A 14,154-nucleotide genomic window follows, 5' to 3' on the forward strand; every position below is an offset into this window, starting at 1 on the left:
AGGTTTCAAAGGGTTAAACTACCTGAGATCTTAAGTTCATCATATTCAGCTTTTTTACTTGCCTCCTGAACGCCCTTCTCTTGCTTTACATGGCATAACACTGAAAATAAATTTCCTATGACACAATACTATGTGGCATAGACACGTGCACAAATTCAAACACACACAGACATTCCTGTGTAAGTGCAGCTGCATGACCCTGTCCTCTCCTCTGAGGCAGTGTTGAGGGAAGGAGTTTCCCCCCTGCGCTCTCAGGCATCAATCGATGCAGATTCTCCTTGAATTACATTATATCTCGCTCAATAGGCTGGCAGAGAGCCACACAGATAGACCTGATGACTGAAGATTGCGGGTATATTGCGGAAGGTATCCACACTTGCTTGTCATCTAAGTGACCATCTGTGAGAAATGAACCACGACTCCATCTCTGGTGCAACCTTTTATTGATTATTGTATACAGTGTCAAAGATATCTCGGCAGCCAGAGTGTGTGATGTGAGGAATAGCATTCAAGCTTTTTTTTTTTTTAAACAAGATTTTATTACATTTTTAGAACAGACAGAAAATACCAAACACACTTGACAGCAATAGCCAGTACAAGCAAATCACATAGACCATATGGGATGAAATAATGATTAAAAAAACCCAACAAAACAACAACAACAACAACCCCCTAACCCCCAAAAAAGGTCCTGGCTAGCAACCAGAAACATTAGCCACATGGGATTCACGTTACAATATATTGATTATTTTGTGCCATATAATGTTTAACAGGAGAACTGGCTCCAGTGGTCACTTCCGCACCAATGCAGGATTCATGCCGGCTGGTGTACTGTTGATAGCTGTACAACGTACAGCACAGATTTGGACTCTAAGCCCTTTTGACTTGTGCTGCATTCAAAAAACAATCAATGCTAATCAAGCTGTGGGATGCAGTAGGTTTTGATGTGATTATTGAGATTCCAGTGTTTTTGCTCCTCTCTCTGGGGAGTCAACCCCCTGCTCTTTCTCCTCTTCTGACTCTACCCACCCCTTTGCTGTGATCACCCTCGTATCGATCCACACCAAGTTCGCTTTCACCGGCTCCTTTGCCCAATCATACAAACGCTGAGAAAGTGATCTATGACTCCTAAAGTCACTTGCTTGTGTGAGGCATCTCTGTTCAAACGCGTCTTTTTCTACAAGGCGATTGAACAGAGATGCCTCACACATCAAACTGAATATTCATATTTTATTTGTCCAATATTATTTTTCAGGACAGTCTTTGCTTCAGTAAGGCAACACAAATGTCAACTGCAGTATTTGAGCAAAGACGTTCTCCCCCATTGATAAACAATCTACCGTGTTGTCCTATCGGCATTGAAAGTGCCCAAGCTTCACTGCGTCTGTTCTCAAAATCCCAATTAAAAGTTTATGTTCCAGCCATTCATCAACAGAGTTGCCATATAGAACATTGATTGTGATCCCGACCACTGCTTGGTCAGTTATATATCCAGTACAGTGAGCACAGTGAAGGGCTTTGTTGAAGGACTGGAGATGAACATAAGATTTACAGCTGTTTTCTCATTACATTAGACTTTATTCCAATAAATGCAACCGAACAATCCACAGAGCTGAATATTAAGCTTGTATAGCAGTTGCCCTTTTTTATGCTCCCTTTAAAGATGTGAGACAACTGTACACTTTTTTAATTCAGCTGTCTCTCGGTCACAGAAGACTGAGGATGCTTAATTTCCTCGTTAACTCATCATAAAACAAACTTCATTCAAACTTTAATAAAGTAAAACTTACCCAAACCATCTGGGTTACTCTTGTAAATAATCTAGTTTGTAAGTCCAATGTTCCAACGATCGCCAGCTCCGATTTGGTCAAAATAAATCCTTAATTCACCAAGTTAGATGTAAAAAAAACATGCCATTATTCCCCGCGGTCTCGCTCTGCCGTTGCTGGCCGCCGACTGTTTACAGTCTTGTAACTTATCTCTCCACCACTACCCTAATATCTACCCATTATCATAATCTTAGTAAGGGGATATTTTATCTTACTTATGTCAGGCAAGGAGAAATTGCTCTACTTATACCTCTATTATCTCATGTTACACCGAAATATTGATGTGATTATGCAGCTATATGATATACACATCTATCTTTCCAGGTCCATCCGTAGCGTAGGCCTCAATGGCCTGTGCAGCACAGTTAGAGGAGAGTGCCCCCACAAGGGAGACATTTTCATGCATCACATTTCAGTCATAGCATGAGGTGCTGTAACCTTCCACAGATGCAAAGGCACGCGTCCTGTCGTAGCCAGGCAGCAGCTTTCAGGGCTAAAAAAATGAAGCCAACGCAGGAATGACCTGCCCTATGCTCCTTTTGAGCTGCTATTACTCATTGCCTTCATTGGTCGGATTGATCAGGTTTAGGCAAAAGGAGTGGGATTTGTTAGAGAAGGAATATTGGGGTAAGTCAATGTAGTCAAGAGTATGTTGGGACAGTCCTTAATTATCCAAGGATTCGCAAATTTTCCTCTTCCAATGGCTACTTGAAGCTGGCACCAAACTAAATTCCCATAGACCCCCATGCTAAAATGGCAAACTTTACAGCAGAAATAGACAGCCCGGTGCAAACAACAATTTCGGTCTATATTTCGGTGTGTTTTCAATTCATTAAAGTTATCTGTAACTATTTGTCACCTAAAGTAGTCTTGTTCAGCATTTTTTTCCAGCGAATATTCACTTTCCATAAGGACATTTTGTTTTTATGGTTTTAAACCTGTTTTTTGACTGCAAAAAGTAATATTCATATTATCAGTTAACCTTAGCTTTAAATGCAGGCTGCTAACTAATGGGTTGACGTCGCACTGGGTCCATTATTTTACATTGCCAATGGCAGTGATGCTCATTTTACAGCCCACAGGCCAAGTCTGGCCTCTATATGATGGCAGGTGGCCTCGAAAACATTTTCAAATTCAGAATAAAAAAAATAAAGTAATTAAAACTGTTATTGTTTTTGTACTTTTAGTGCACATAAGGCCCCAGAGTGCATAAAACAGCATTGAAATAAAGCTTGTTTAACAATAAAAGTGCTGGTGGAGGATCCCTGACAGCCCCCTACAGAGATTCTTGAAATGTTATATAATCCTAGAAACATCTTAAAATTTACAATGAAAAAGTCCCAAAATTCTAAAAAATGTCCTAAAATCCTAGAAATGTTCTGAAATCCTTGAAATGTCTCAAAATCCTTAAAACATCCTAAAATCCTTGAAATGTCTCATAATCTTTGAAATATTCTGAAATCCTAGAAATGTCCTAAATTCCTAGAAACATGCTAAAATCCATGAAATGTACAACAATCCTAGAAATGCTCTTAAATCCTAGAAACATCCTTAAATCCTAGAAAAATATCAGAAAATGCTAGAAACATTTATGAGGCTGCTGGCCCCTAGCCTCCTCCTTTTGAGTGATCAGTTGGCCTCTCAGGTGTCCAGTGATCCCGTCCATCATTCATACAAGCAGCTACAGTGCAGTAAAAAATGTTCCAGTTTACTTCTACCTGATACAGAATCCTAAAGACTGAAAAACAATATTTAAATGCATTGTACTGGCTCTATCTATCAGTGGGATAGATGGACAGAAAAGAGTTTGCTCTATTGAAATTTCCCTCTCCGAGGGCTGTGGTTTAATTACTGATAGGGATGTAATTAGCCGAACACGGCTAGATAGTGCAGGTTTTGTGAGGGAGAAGGAGACTTTAAAGAGAGAGAGAGCGCACACAGAGTGAGGCCTCCATTTAATTAGCGGGACGGCCTATGAGACAGATTGTTAAGCGAGGTCACAATCTGAGAGAGAAAGGGTGAAGGAAGAGACGAGAAGAGAAGCTTGATAAGGATTTGGTAGGGAGCAGAGGAACGGGTAGAGGAGGCGGAGGATAGCAGGGAGGGAAATGAAAAAAAAGAAAGATAAATGGCAATGTAAAACCCTAAGACGAGTACAAGGAAGGGAGCAAAAAGCAAGAATACCAATAGATGAAAGAGGGGGAAGGGAAAAAGATGGTGGTGGGTGATAAATCTTGCAGAGCTTTAGCAGTAAGTTGGTTCAAGGCCATAGACGGACGGACTACTAAAGCATTCAGTTCATTTCAAGGAACGGGAGCCAAAGCAAAGGCTTGAGAGGCACACTGTAACGCTAAGTACACAATCAGTAGATTTGTCTTCCCCAGAGAATTTATAATGGATTTGGCTTTCAGTTCAGAGGGTTGAATGTATAGCTACTGTACTGACTCATCCCACCGGACAGTTTTAATATATGGCTGCGATCCTATCTGCTCTTGTCCCTGAATCAGGATATTCAGGATACTTCAGTTCTGAACATTTTTGGTTCCATAACAAATAAGTCTTACAGAACAAGGATGCTTTAGCCTCCTTTTGTCCTACAACCCTATGAAAGTAACAACAAAAAGGCTGCATGATCTGTTGACATAAGTTCAAATAAAATTTTACCATTACCTTTATTTCCTTGGTCTAAGCTATTCTCTGTCCAGGTGACCATGTGGCTTTTTCAAAGTAAAAATGCCGTGCAGTAGGCTAATGTTTGGTGAGACTGGCAACTCTGCTATACAGATACTGTTGGTAGTTTTCCAGTTTAGGACTCTGAGATATGTGACGTGTGAAGTGAAATTTTGTCATAATTGCCGTATGAATTCTTGAGTTGTGGCCGTATAACGTCACCTTGACATGTGGCCTTCAAAAACCAAATTCCAATTAGGCCTCTTTAGACCAAGTGTCCGTTTGTGCCAAATTTGAAAAAATATCTTCAAGGTAGTCTTAAGATAATGCTTTTATAAAAATGATGCAGACAAGGTCACGGTAACTTTGATTTTCGACCCCCAAAATCTTGGGGGTCTCAAGTGAACATTTGTGCCAAATTTGAAAAATTCCCCCAAGGTTTTTCTTGGGATATGGTGTTTATAAGAATGAGGCAGAGGAGGTCACAGTGACCTCAATTTTTTAAGGGCATTTCTATAATTTTAGAACATTTCTAGGATCTTAGGATGTTTCTAGGATTCTAGGACATTAGTTGCTTAGCTGGGAGCTCTGTGGGGGGTTGTGGGGTTCCTCCTCTTGCCCCGTGCTCCTTAAGTCGAGAATCACTGATTTACTGCAATGACAAGATAAAGATTCTTTAAGGACTTTACATAAGCATAACTGTGAGACTTAACAAAATGTAAATGTGGGACATATAAAATGTCACTGCCCGTTCATTTGTCCTGAAGGGGAAACTATAAAGACCATTTTATTTTGGTACCAGACTGTAAACATGTTTATTTCTGCTGTAAATCTGGACATTTTCCCATGGGGACTGACATCTTGCGCCAGTCTTCAGTGGCCATTCATGGAACTGCAGTTTCTGGCACAGCCATGTTGGCGTCATTTTTCAGCCCCAGAGGTTGCAGTTTGGTTTTGCATTAACAAAATGACACAACCTTTGAAAAAGCTCATTTGCATGGGAGACAAGTGAAACTGGTTATCCTTGTTGGTGCATTTCTAGTTATTAAAAATATGACTAAAACAAACTGGAGAAGATAAAAGTAATAAAACCAAGGTTTATACACACATACTCTGACTCACAATTTGTAACCCCAGCAGTCATTAAAATCTTTTGTACTTTCTCCCATCACTCCTTATTTTCTAACAATCAGCTGGAAGTGTGTTTGTGGTTCAGTGGCCACTGAAGTGTAGAATTTAAGAGAGGCTGAACATAGGGAAACAGTCACACCCACCCGTGAAGGAAAGAAAAGATTGGGGTGAGAGAGAGACAGATATGAGAATGTCAGAGCAGGCTATTTCTGTTTTGAGCTTCGCTCTTGCGGAGTCATCATCTGCTGTCTCACCATCTGTTCCTCTGTCCGCACCAGTGGGTCTTAAACTCTTTCTAAAAAGCTTCTTTTCTTCACAGGGGGGGCAAATGATTTTTGTGAGCTCTTACGAACTCTCATCCACCAAAAAAAGCATCCTGTTTTTGAAGACATTGACCTACAGTATTTTTCATCCCCTGCATCTTACAGTGTTGGAAGTACTAATTTGTGAACTCCCCAAGGCCAGACATCAGGCCAGCTTGTACCCTTACAGCAGCATTCATCACAGACTGACCATACCACAGTGCCCCCTGGTGGTTGCATCATTGCCGTCAATGCATTATCAGCTGACACGCCAGCTCTATAGCATTCCTGGGAGCTCTGACAAATGTGTGTGCAGACTTGAATGCATCCTTGCGTGTGTGCAAGCTCTCTCTCTCTCTTTCTCTCACTCACACACACACACACACACACACACACACACACACACACACACACACACACACTATAGCAATAGCCAGTGTTTGGTGATTTAATATAGAACTTGTCCAGCCCAGCTTTGAGATGGCTTCACTCACTAAATCTCTTTCATTCTCTTCCATGTTTATTCAGCACTTCACTGCAATCTATCCTGACCTGTTTCCTGCTGCTTGCCTATTAAAATTCCTCTTAATTATAGAACACTCTGTTTAATTAACTTGATGGATGCACCCAGTCTGATCCCACAGGGAAGGAGAGAGTAGAACAGAGAGAGAAAATGAGAGTCAGAGTTCTTTGGGGTGCTAAAGATTTTCTTCTCCACTTGGGCATTACAATATATGTTAATGATATATTGGATGTACAATACATGCTTATATTAGTTGCTGTCACATTTTCTGCGTGCATGTTGCTTCCTATTGGACATCTTCACGCTTTTGACTGTTTACTTTCATGAAGCTGGTAAATGTTTTATGTTTTTTCCTTTTCTCATTTCTCTTCTCATCCTTGTCTCTTGTCATTGATTATCCCTGTGTTTCACCATTTTCAGGGTTCCCACCATGGAAAACCTGGAAAAGTTATGGAATTGGTAAACAAATCATTGAAATTTTTGGAAAAAAATCATGGAATTTTATTGTGCGATAAGAAATTGTTATAGTTATTTTCTTTGGAAAACCTTTCATGTAATGCAGCATAACGGTACATTTATTTTCTGAAGCTGTCAATGTTACATCACGTTTCTTCATTTTCTCCCCACGTTCCAACTCACCTTAAAAGTATGCCAGCAAGCTGAAATTACAATTACAGGCAAGTTTAGGAAAGGGAAAGCAGCTTTATTTGTGTGCATATTTCATATGACAGGGAAATTCAAAGGGCCTTACAGAGAAATAAAACATCAAACATAATAAAGGATAGATAATTAGATATTAGAATAGTAGTAAAGAGATAAGATATGAAAGGTAACATTTATACCAAATTATATTTAAAAAATAATAATAAAATTAAAAAAAAAAATATATATATATATATATATATATACACATATATATATATATATATATATATATATATATATATATTAAAAAGATGCAAAGATAAAAAAAAAGATAATTTGAAATGTTTTTAATCAAGTTTAAAATACGTTTTTAGTAATAATATAGGCTGGAAAAAATATGCATACCTGCAAAGTCATGGAAAAGTTTTGAAATTCTGTCCATGAAAATGTGTTATAATCTAATTTATTGTATGTCTGTTTATGCAGCTTTACTTTGATTTTGGGGGAAAAATATTAAACTTTACTTCATTATCATTTTTGCCATCACAGAGAGACAGATGCTGGAGGCAGAGATGGAGCAGAAAAGTCCAGAAAAACACTCTTTACCGCCTTTTCAGGTGCACACAGCGCCCTGTGGGTGTGGAAGAGGTAGGCAAATACTCACTGGTAAACAAATTAAGGTTTCCCCTGAGATTTCCACTCTGTCAGGGGATGGAGAAAGCCTGCAGCTGATGGGCGAGTCATGTCCTGTCTCTAGGCTGCAGTGCTGTGAAGGTAGACAACATGCACGTGTCACACCCATCCACATACGCACTTCTTTGCATTATGAGCTGGGGATGTCCTGATCATGTTTTTTTGGCCCTGAAGCCGATCCAAGTAATTTAATAACAAGTATCTGCTGATACCACCCTATCCAGTACTTCTTTTTTCCTAAATAGTACAGCTGCACAGTGCATTTAGGACATTTCCAGAATTGTGAAAGTTTCTCAGATTTTGGGATTTTTCCAGGATTTTACGATGTTTCTTGGATTTCAGGATGTTTCTAGGATTTTAGGACAGTTCTTGGATTTTCAGACAATTCTAGGATTTTAGGACATTCTGGGCTTAGCTAGGTCCTCTTCACTGGCCCTTTTTTTATTAAGCAAGCTCTATTTTGATGCTGTTTTACGTACTATGGCATCTTATGTATACTAAAAGTCAAAAAAAACATTTCCAGTGTGAATCACTTTTTTTTATCGTGAATTAGAAAATGGTTTGGGGACAACCTGCCAGCCTATCAGGGGGCCAGATTTGGCTCAAAGGCCATAAGTTGAGTGTCACTGAGCTACAGTCTCGACTCTACCTACTGACTGTGGTCTGCAGGTTTGTATACGGGGTTCCTTCACCCTGACTTTATCTCCTTTGCCCTTTATCCCCACAGCTTTACCAATCAAAATGTTATGTTTCAGCTTAGTTTGCTCACATCTTTGAGGCTAAAATAAGTGCCGTGACTAGCACTGGAGTCTGCTGGTGAAGGTAAAGGAGGCAGGATTTACCACCGTTCAATAAATATAGTCGAGCAAAACTCTCCTTTACTATGTTATGAGCTACATTATCTTGTGTTAAACATGCCTCCTTATTATCCTGCTTTTCTTGTCCTTGTTCTTCCTTTCTGTCTGTTTGCTCATCCATATTTGACGCGTGATACTTCATACAAAACTAATTAGATTTTGAAAAACTTGGGTGAGTTTCAGAATGACACTGACAGGCCTGGGAGGGGAGTGTGACAGATTTGTTTGTGAAGAGTGTTTGCTGCATGCCTGTAGTTTGTTTCCTGATCATTTACTTATTTACTTACTTAGTGTTTTGACCAACAATCTGATTTAACTTTTTCCATTTGTAATGCTGAGGAACAGATTGTGGATAAGTGATTGTATGTCTTTGGGATACACATAATCAGAGCCTGTCTGCTGTGAAACGGCCTGCCTGAGGAGATAAGGCTTGCACAATCAGTGACTTCTTTTAAATCACTTCTTAAAACCCACATTTATAGACTTGCTTGTGTTTGAAATCATCTGTTTTAATTTGTCTTGTAATTTATTGTTTTAATCTGTCTTGATCCTCCTTAATTTGATTATTATTAATATTCTGTGTTTACTGCTTTTATTCTTTTAATTGTATTTACTGTTATTTTTTAGTTTTAATTTTTGTTTCTTTTAATTGTTTCTGTCTCTTTATTTCATTATCATCTGTCTTCCTTCTAATATGTTTTTGCCTCAGATTTGTTATTTAATTCCACTTTAGTTTTTGTCTGGCCTTATTTTAGGCCATTTTGTTTGGCTTTTATAGTTATATTTCCACTGCAAGAAATCTGTCTGGCTTCTGCTTTGCCTTGTTTGTAGAAGAAGAAGAAGAACTTAACTCTGTTTAAACGTTATTATCTTTTTATTTTATTTCATTATACTTTGTTTTCACTTTTTTTTTCTTCTTCAGCTTATTTTATTTTATAGTTTTGTTTTGTTTTGTTTTGTTTTGTTTTTATGCCCCAAAAACACTGGTGAGAGGAATCAGGGGAACTTTAAATGTCATTGTGTAGTTTTTTACACTTTGGTCCTTTGCACTTCCACCCGCTCTTTAAGTATGCAAGCCTTCCAGACCAGTTATCATTGATATTCAAAACAAGGACATATTGATTTTTGATTTAGTTGAAATGAGCGATTCAGCAGAACATTTCTCTGACCTTCCTGTCTGTTCAGCACTTTTCTTTCTCTTGCTTTATTTTCTCCCTTTCTCTCTCTCTCTCTCCGTCTCACTCCTTGTGTTGTTTATGGTGGTCAATTAGATTCATACATATTAGCAAGGGAGTCCTGAAACACCCTCCTCTGCGCATGTACAAGTGACTGTCTCTCACTTTTTCTTATTTTTACTATGCAAATAATAATTCCATTGTGCCCATGTCATACGACCAGCTACTATTATCGTTTATTATATTTTCATTATATGTTGTAGATATTACCATAAACCATAAGGTTAAAACAGAGGCCAATTTAATGCATGCTTTTCAAGAAAATTGTTTTTTTATGTCTCTGTGCTGATAGCAGAGGCTGGAGGTAATGTGTTTTTGGCTTGTCCACAGGTACACACGTGCGTACATCCCATTCTTGTGAACGTAATATTTCAAGAGTACTTTGAGGGAATTTCGTAAAATTTTGCAAAAATGTCCACTTGAATTCAAAGATGAACTGACTAAATGTTGGTGGTCATAGGCCAAAGGTCAAGGTCACTGTGACCTGGTCTGTCTCACTTTTGTGAACACAAAAGTGAGGGAATTTTTTCAAATTTGGCACAAACGTCCACTTGGACTCAAGAATGAACTGATATGATTTTGGCCAAAGGTCAAGGTCACTGTGATGTTGACGGTACCTCTTGAAACACCTTGAGGGAATTTTGCAAATTTCATGCAAACACCCTGTTGGAGTCAAGAATTAGCAGATTAAAATTCAGAAGTCAAGGTCACTGTGACTTCATGAAACATGTTTTCGGCCATAACTCAAGAGGTAAACTTCACTGTGACGTCATAATGTTCTGCAGAAACACTTTTCTGGTCATTAGGTCATAACTCAGGAACAGAAGAGGAGATATTTGGTTCGGATACTAAATTGGGGACACTAATCTTGGGTGCCCACCTTAAAACTGTGCTGATTGTTTAGATCTTCTGTGCTGCAGGGTTGAAAATGTGTGTGAAGCATCCACATTTTCACAGACATGGATTTAAACTGAAAGCACAATTTGACTAATGTGCACAGGCATACAACCAAATGGCTGTTATTTTTTTGCACTGTATCACCTTTGAGAGCTAATTCACATTACCTCCAATGAAAATGAAGGTGCTAATAGTTTAAAAAAGCAGTTTTAACTCTCACCATTCAGCATACATTTATAAACTGAGGATGAGGAGGAGGGACAGAGGGAGGCCCTGAAAAAGGAGCAAAATGAGAAAGTACCTGAGTTCATTCCAGGCTGGTCCATTGTCATCCCAAACATGGTGAGTAAGAAACTATTTCAGATGTGGGAGGGTCATTTATTATGTATAAGGTTTATTTTTTTACTAGTTTATTTGTGTCCCGGGCTACACTGATGTGTGTGCAGAGCAGCGTCTACGTGCGCTCTACCTCCCGGGCATCCCTGAGGTGTTTGAGAAACGCCTTCAGCTGCAGGTGGCTTTACTGCCACCGCAGGACGTTACGCTGACTGGAGAGGGAGTGTTCCCAACCATCAGTCTGAAGTTGCCCTGGAAACTGTGTGTGCATAGCGTGCACTCATACGCACAGACACATGATCATGTCCTTTTTCAGCAAACCAACAAGGATGAACTCAAATGTACAAATAAAAAAAAACATAATATGTTTAGTCTTTACCTTTGAAACATGAGCAAGTTGGCTTGATTTTTTTTTTAATATGTGAAGAAGGCAATGAGCAACAAAAGTGACCCAAAAACATTTCCAAGAAATAAAAAAGCAGTACAAAATTACTTGAAAATCAGTTATAAAAGTTAAGAAAAAGAAACATACTTCAAAAAAATTATCTAGTTATGATAATTACAAATATAAATTTTCCTTTCCTTTTCCTTTTTTTCTTTTTTACTGGTCATTTACACAGCTTTTTAAAAAGAATTTGGTAAATCTACTAATGTCTTGCAATTTGTGGAACATTTGTCATCCTAGAAACGTCCTAAAATCCTAGAAATGTCCTGAAATCTTAGAAATGTCTGAAAATCTGAAATCTGTGCTGAAATCCGAAAAATCCTAGAAACATAAATGGGGCTACTGCGGGTGGCCCCGGGCCTCCTGTCTTGTAATTTGTTATTTTAATCTGTCTTGATCCTGCTTAAGTTCATTATTATTAATATTCTGTTTTTACTTATTCTTTTAATGGTATTTACTCTTATTGATATGGGTTTTTTTAATCTTTATTTATTCAATTAATTGTTTCTGTCTCTGTTTCTCATGATCATCTGTCTTCCTAATATGTTTCTGCTTCAGATCTTTTGTTTAATTCTTGTTTAATTTTTGTCTTGCCATAGTCTGACATTATTCTTTTGCTCTTATAGTTATGTTTTCTTTGCCAGAAAACCTTTTTGCTTCTGCTTTACCTTGTTTGTCACAGTACTTGTACAGTACAAATCTTTTTTAAAGGTGCTATATAAATTAAGTTATTATAATTATTGTTATTATTATTATTATTTTATATTTATTTATTGAATTTTTCTTATTATAAGTAATCCTTGTGCAGTTTTGCTGTCTGACTTTTTGCATTAGAAAGCATTGAACCCAAATCTTTCAGTTAATGGACAGGTCACCCTAATAATCATGCCTCCATGCAAACAAACATTAAGACACAAATACAACTCTTTATTTCTGATTCCCCTTACAGCAGAGAAATGCTCCACAGTGATGTGGTGCAGCCGGCCAGAACAGCTGTGGAGGGAGACAGAGTCAGAGCGGAGCTTATGAATGGAAATACCACTGGAGGTGGAGGAGCAACAACCGAGGCCATCTGCACCCTCACAGTCAGTGACTGAGATAAACTGCACCGATGTTATGCAATGAAAACCTTATCTCCTGAATTATTCTGGACACATACTGTATGTAGTGTGGTGAAATCTGAATGCTTCGCTCCAGTACAGGAAGAAGTAGTTCTATTCAGAGTTTCCTTTTTATGATGTTTTATGTGTATGTATTTAGAGATAACGCATGCAATTGTAGTCAACATATGTAGTGTGCATGCTCCAGATATACTTTTTCTCCATTTGTCAGTACCACTACATCACTGCTGTTAGTAACCAGCCTTTTCTACAGCGCTTCTACTGCTTCTTATCTGTATTGATTTCCCAGGGAGTTGGCAAAACCCATTGAATTACAATGGAAATTGCTATTTTCTGCTTATCCCAGTATTTACTTATGGTTTTGTGTGTTGCTGCAGCGACATCTCAGGCATCTCCCCAAACCACTAAAATGAAAAAGCAAATATTTTCATAGCAGATAAAGGTAGGAACGATAAGGACAGTGATACCTGCGCATGACCTGACAAATTGGCAACATTACCATCTTGCCTCTTATATCGGCAGAAATTTCAGACCAATGCTGATATTTCATTTTAAAGCTGCTATCTGCAGATACCGATGATGTTGCAATATTATCGTGCTTCAGCACTGAGTGGAGTTTCAGTAAGACAGATTTGGGATTTCTTCAACTGCCATTATAAAGTTTACTTGCTGTTTAAGAGATCAAAACTGTGCGTGTCATTTCCCAACATTTCTGCGCCAAGGGTTGTAAAAATGATTTGATGTGGGCAACTGATCATCCCAAATCTGCAAATGTCAAAGCTCTCCATCACCACAAATGCCACGATCATGAGCTCTTTAAAGGATGTGGCTCTTTTTTTTTCCTAAACTAAAAAAAAAAATCTAAACTGAAAGTCAGCTCTGCTTAAAAAGACCAGTTTCCATTTTTCAGCTTTGAATCACATCAAGTGAGAGCTGAAAATATCACTTTTACTGGTCAGAAGTGAATGACATGCAGCTGTCATTCTGTACTGTATATGTGATGAGACAAAGAGCTTTGCTTACTAAAAATAGATTGAGAGGCAGAGGCGGCTGGGTGACTTGACGTAACATAGAAGTCATTGTTAAGGACAACGTAAGTGTAGTGAATTGAAGAAAGACGACAACACCACTTCTCTCTTTTGTACCATTTACTGGAGGCTTTCTGCCTCTCAATTCTTAAATAAGACTGACTGTAGTCAGTAACCAAAATAATAATATTTAATAATGAATAATCTCAATACAGGGAATGTTTTTTTCAACAACAACAACATCCCACACACACATACAAATGTTAATAAAAACACGAAAAAACGAAAACCAGGAACTGAGGAAATGCTAACCTAAGTGAGATTAGACATCAGAGGTAGCATAATACCTATAAATAGAAAGATTAATAAAAAAGAGTACATAAATAAATAAAATGATAATAGTAATAATACAATATAAAAAAGTAAAAATACACAAACTGTT

The 14,154-nt window shown here is 38.1% G+C and overlaps 1 protein-coding gene across 1 annotated transcript in view; it reads left to right on the forward strand.

Moving 5' to 3' along the window:
• Positions 1-13,733, forward strand: part of hydin (HYDIN axonemal central pair apparatus protein) — a 48,572-nt gene extending 34,839 nt beyond the window's left edge. Inside the window, exons 6-8 of the mRNA XM_088079754.1 lie at positions 6,876-6,914; positions 7,650-7,748; positions 12,513-13,733. Coding sequence (XP_087935880.1) covers positions 6,876-6,914; positions 7,650-7,748; positions 12,513-12,592 — 218 coding nt within the window. The 3' untranslated portion in view covers positions 12,593-13,733. The remainder of the gene's footprint in view (positions 1-6,875; positions 6,915-7,649; positions 7,749-12,512) is intronic.
• The last annotated feature ends 421 nt before the right edge of the window (positions 13,734-14,154 follow it).

This window comes from Plectropomus leopardus, chromosome 7, assembly GCF_026936395.1.
Source record: "Plectropomus leopardus strain MGB_pleo_1.0 chromosome 7, ASM2693639v1, whole genome shotgun sequence".
In the NCBI taxonomy this organism is placed as follows: Eukaryota; Metazoa; Chordata; class Actinopteri; order Perciformes; family Serranidae; genus Plectropomus; species Plectropomus leopardus.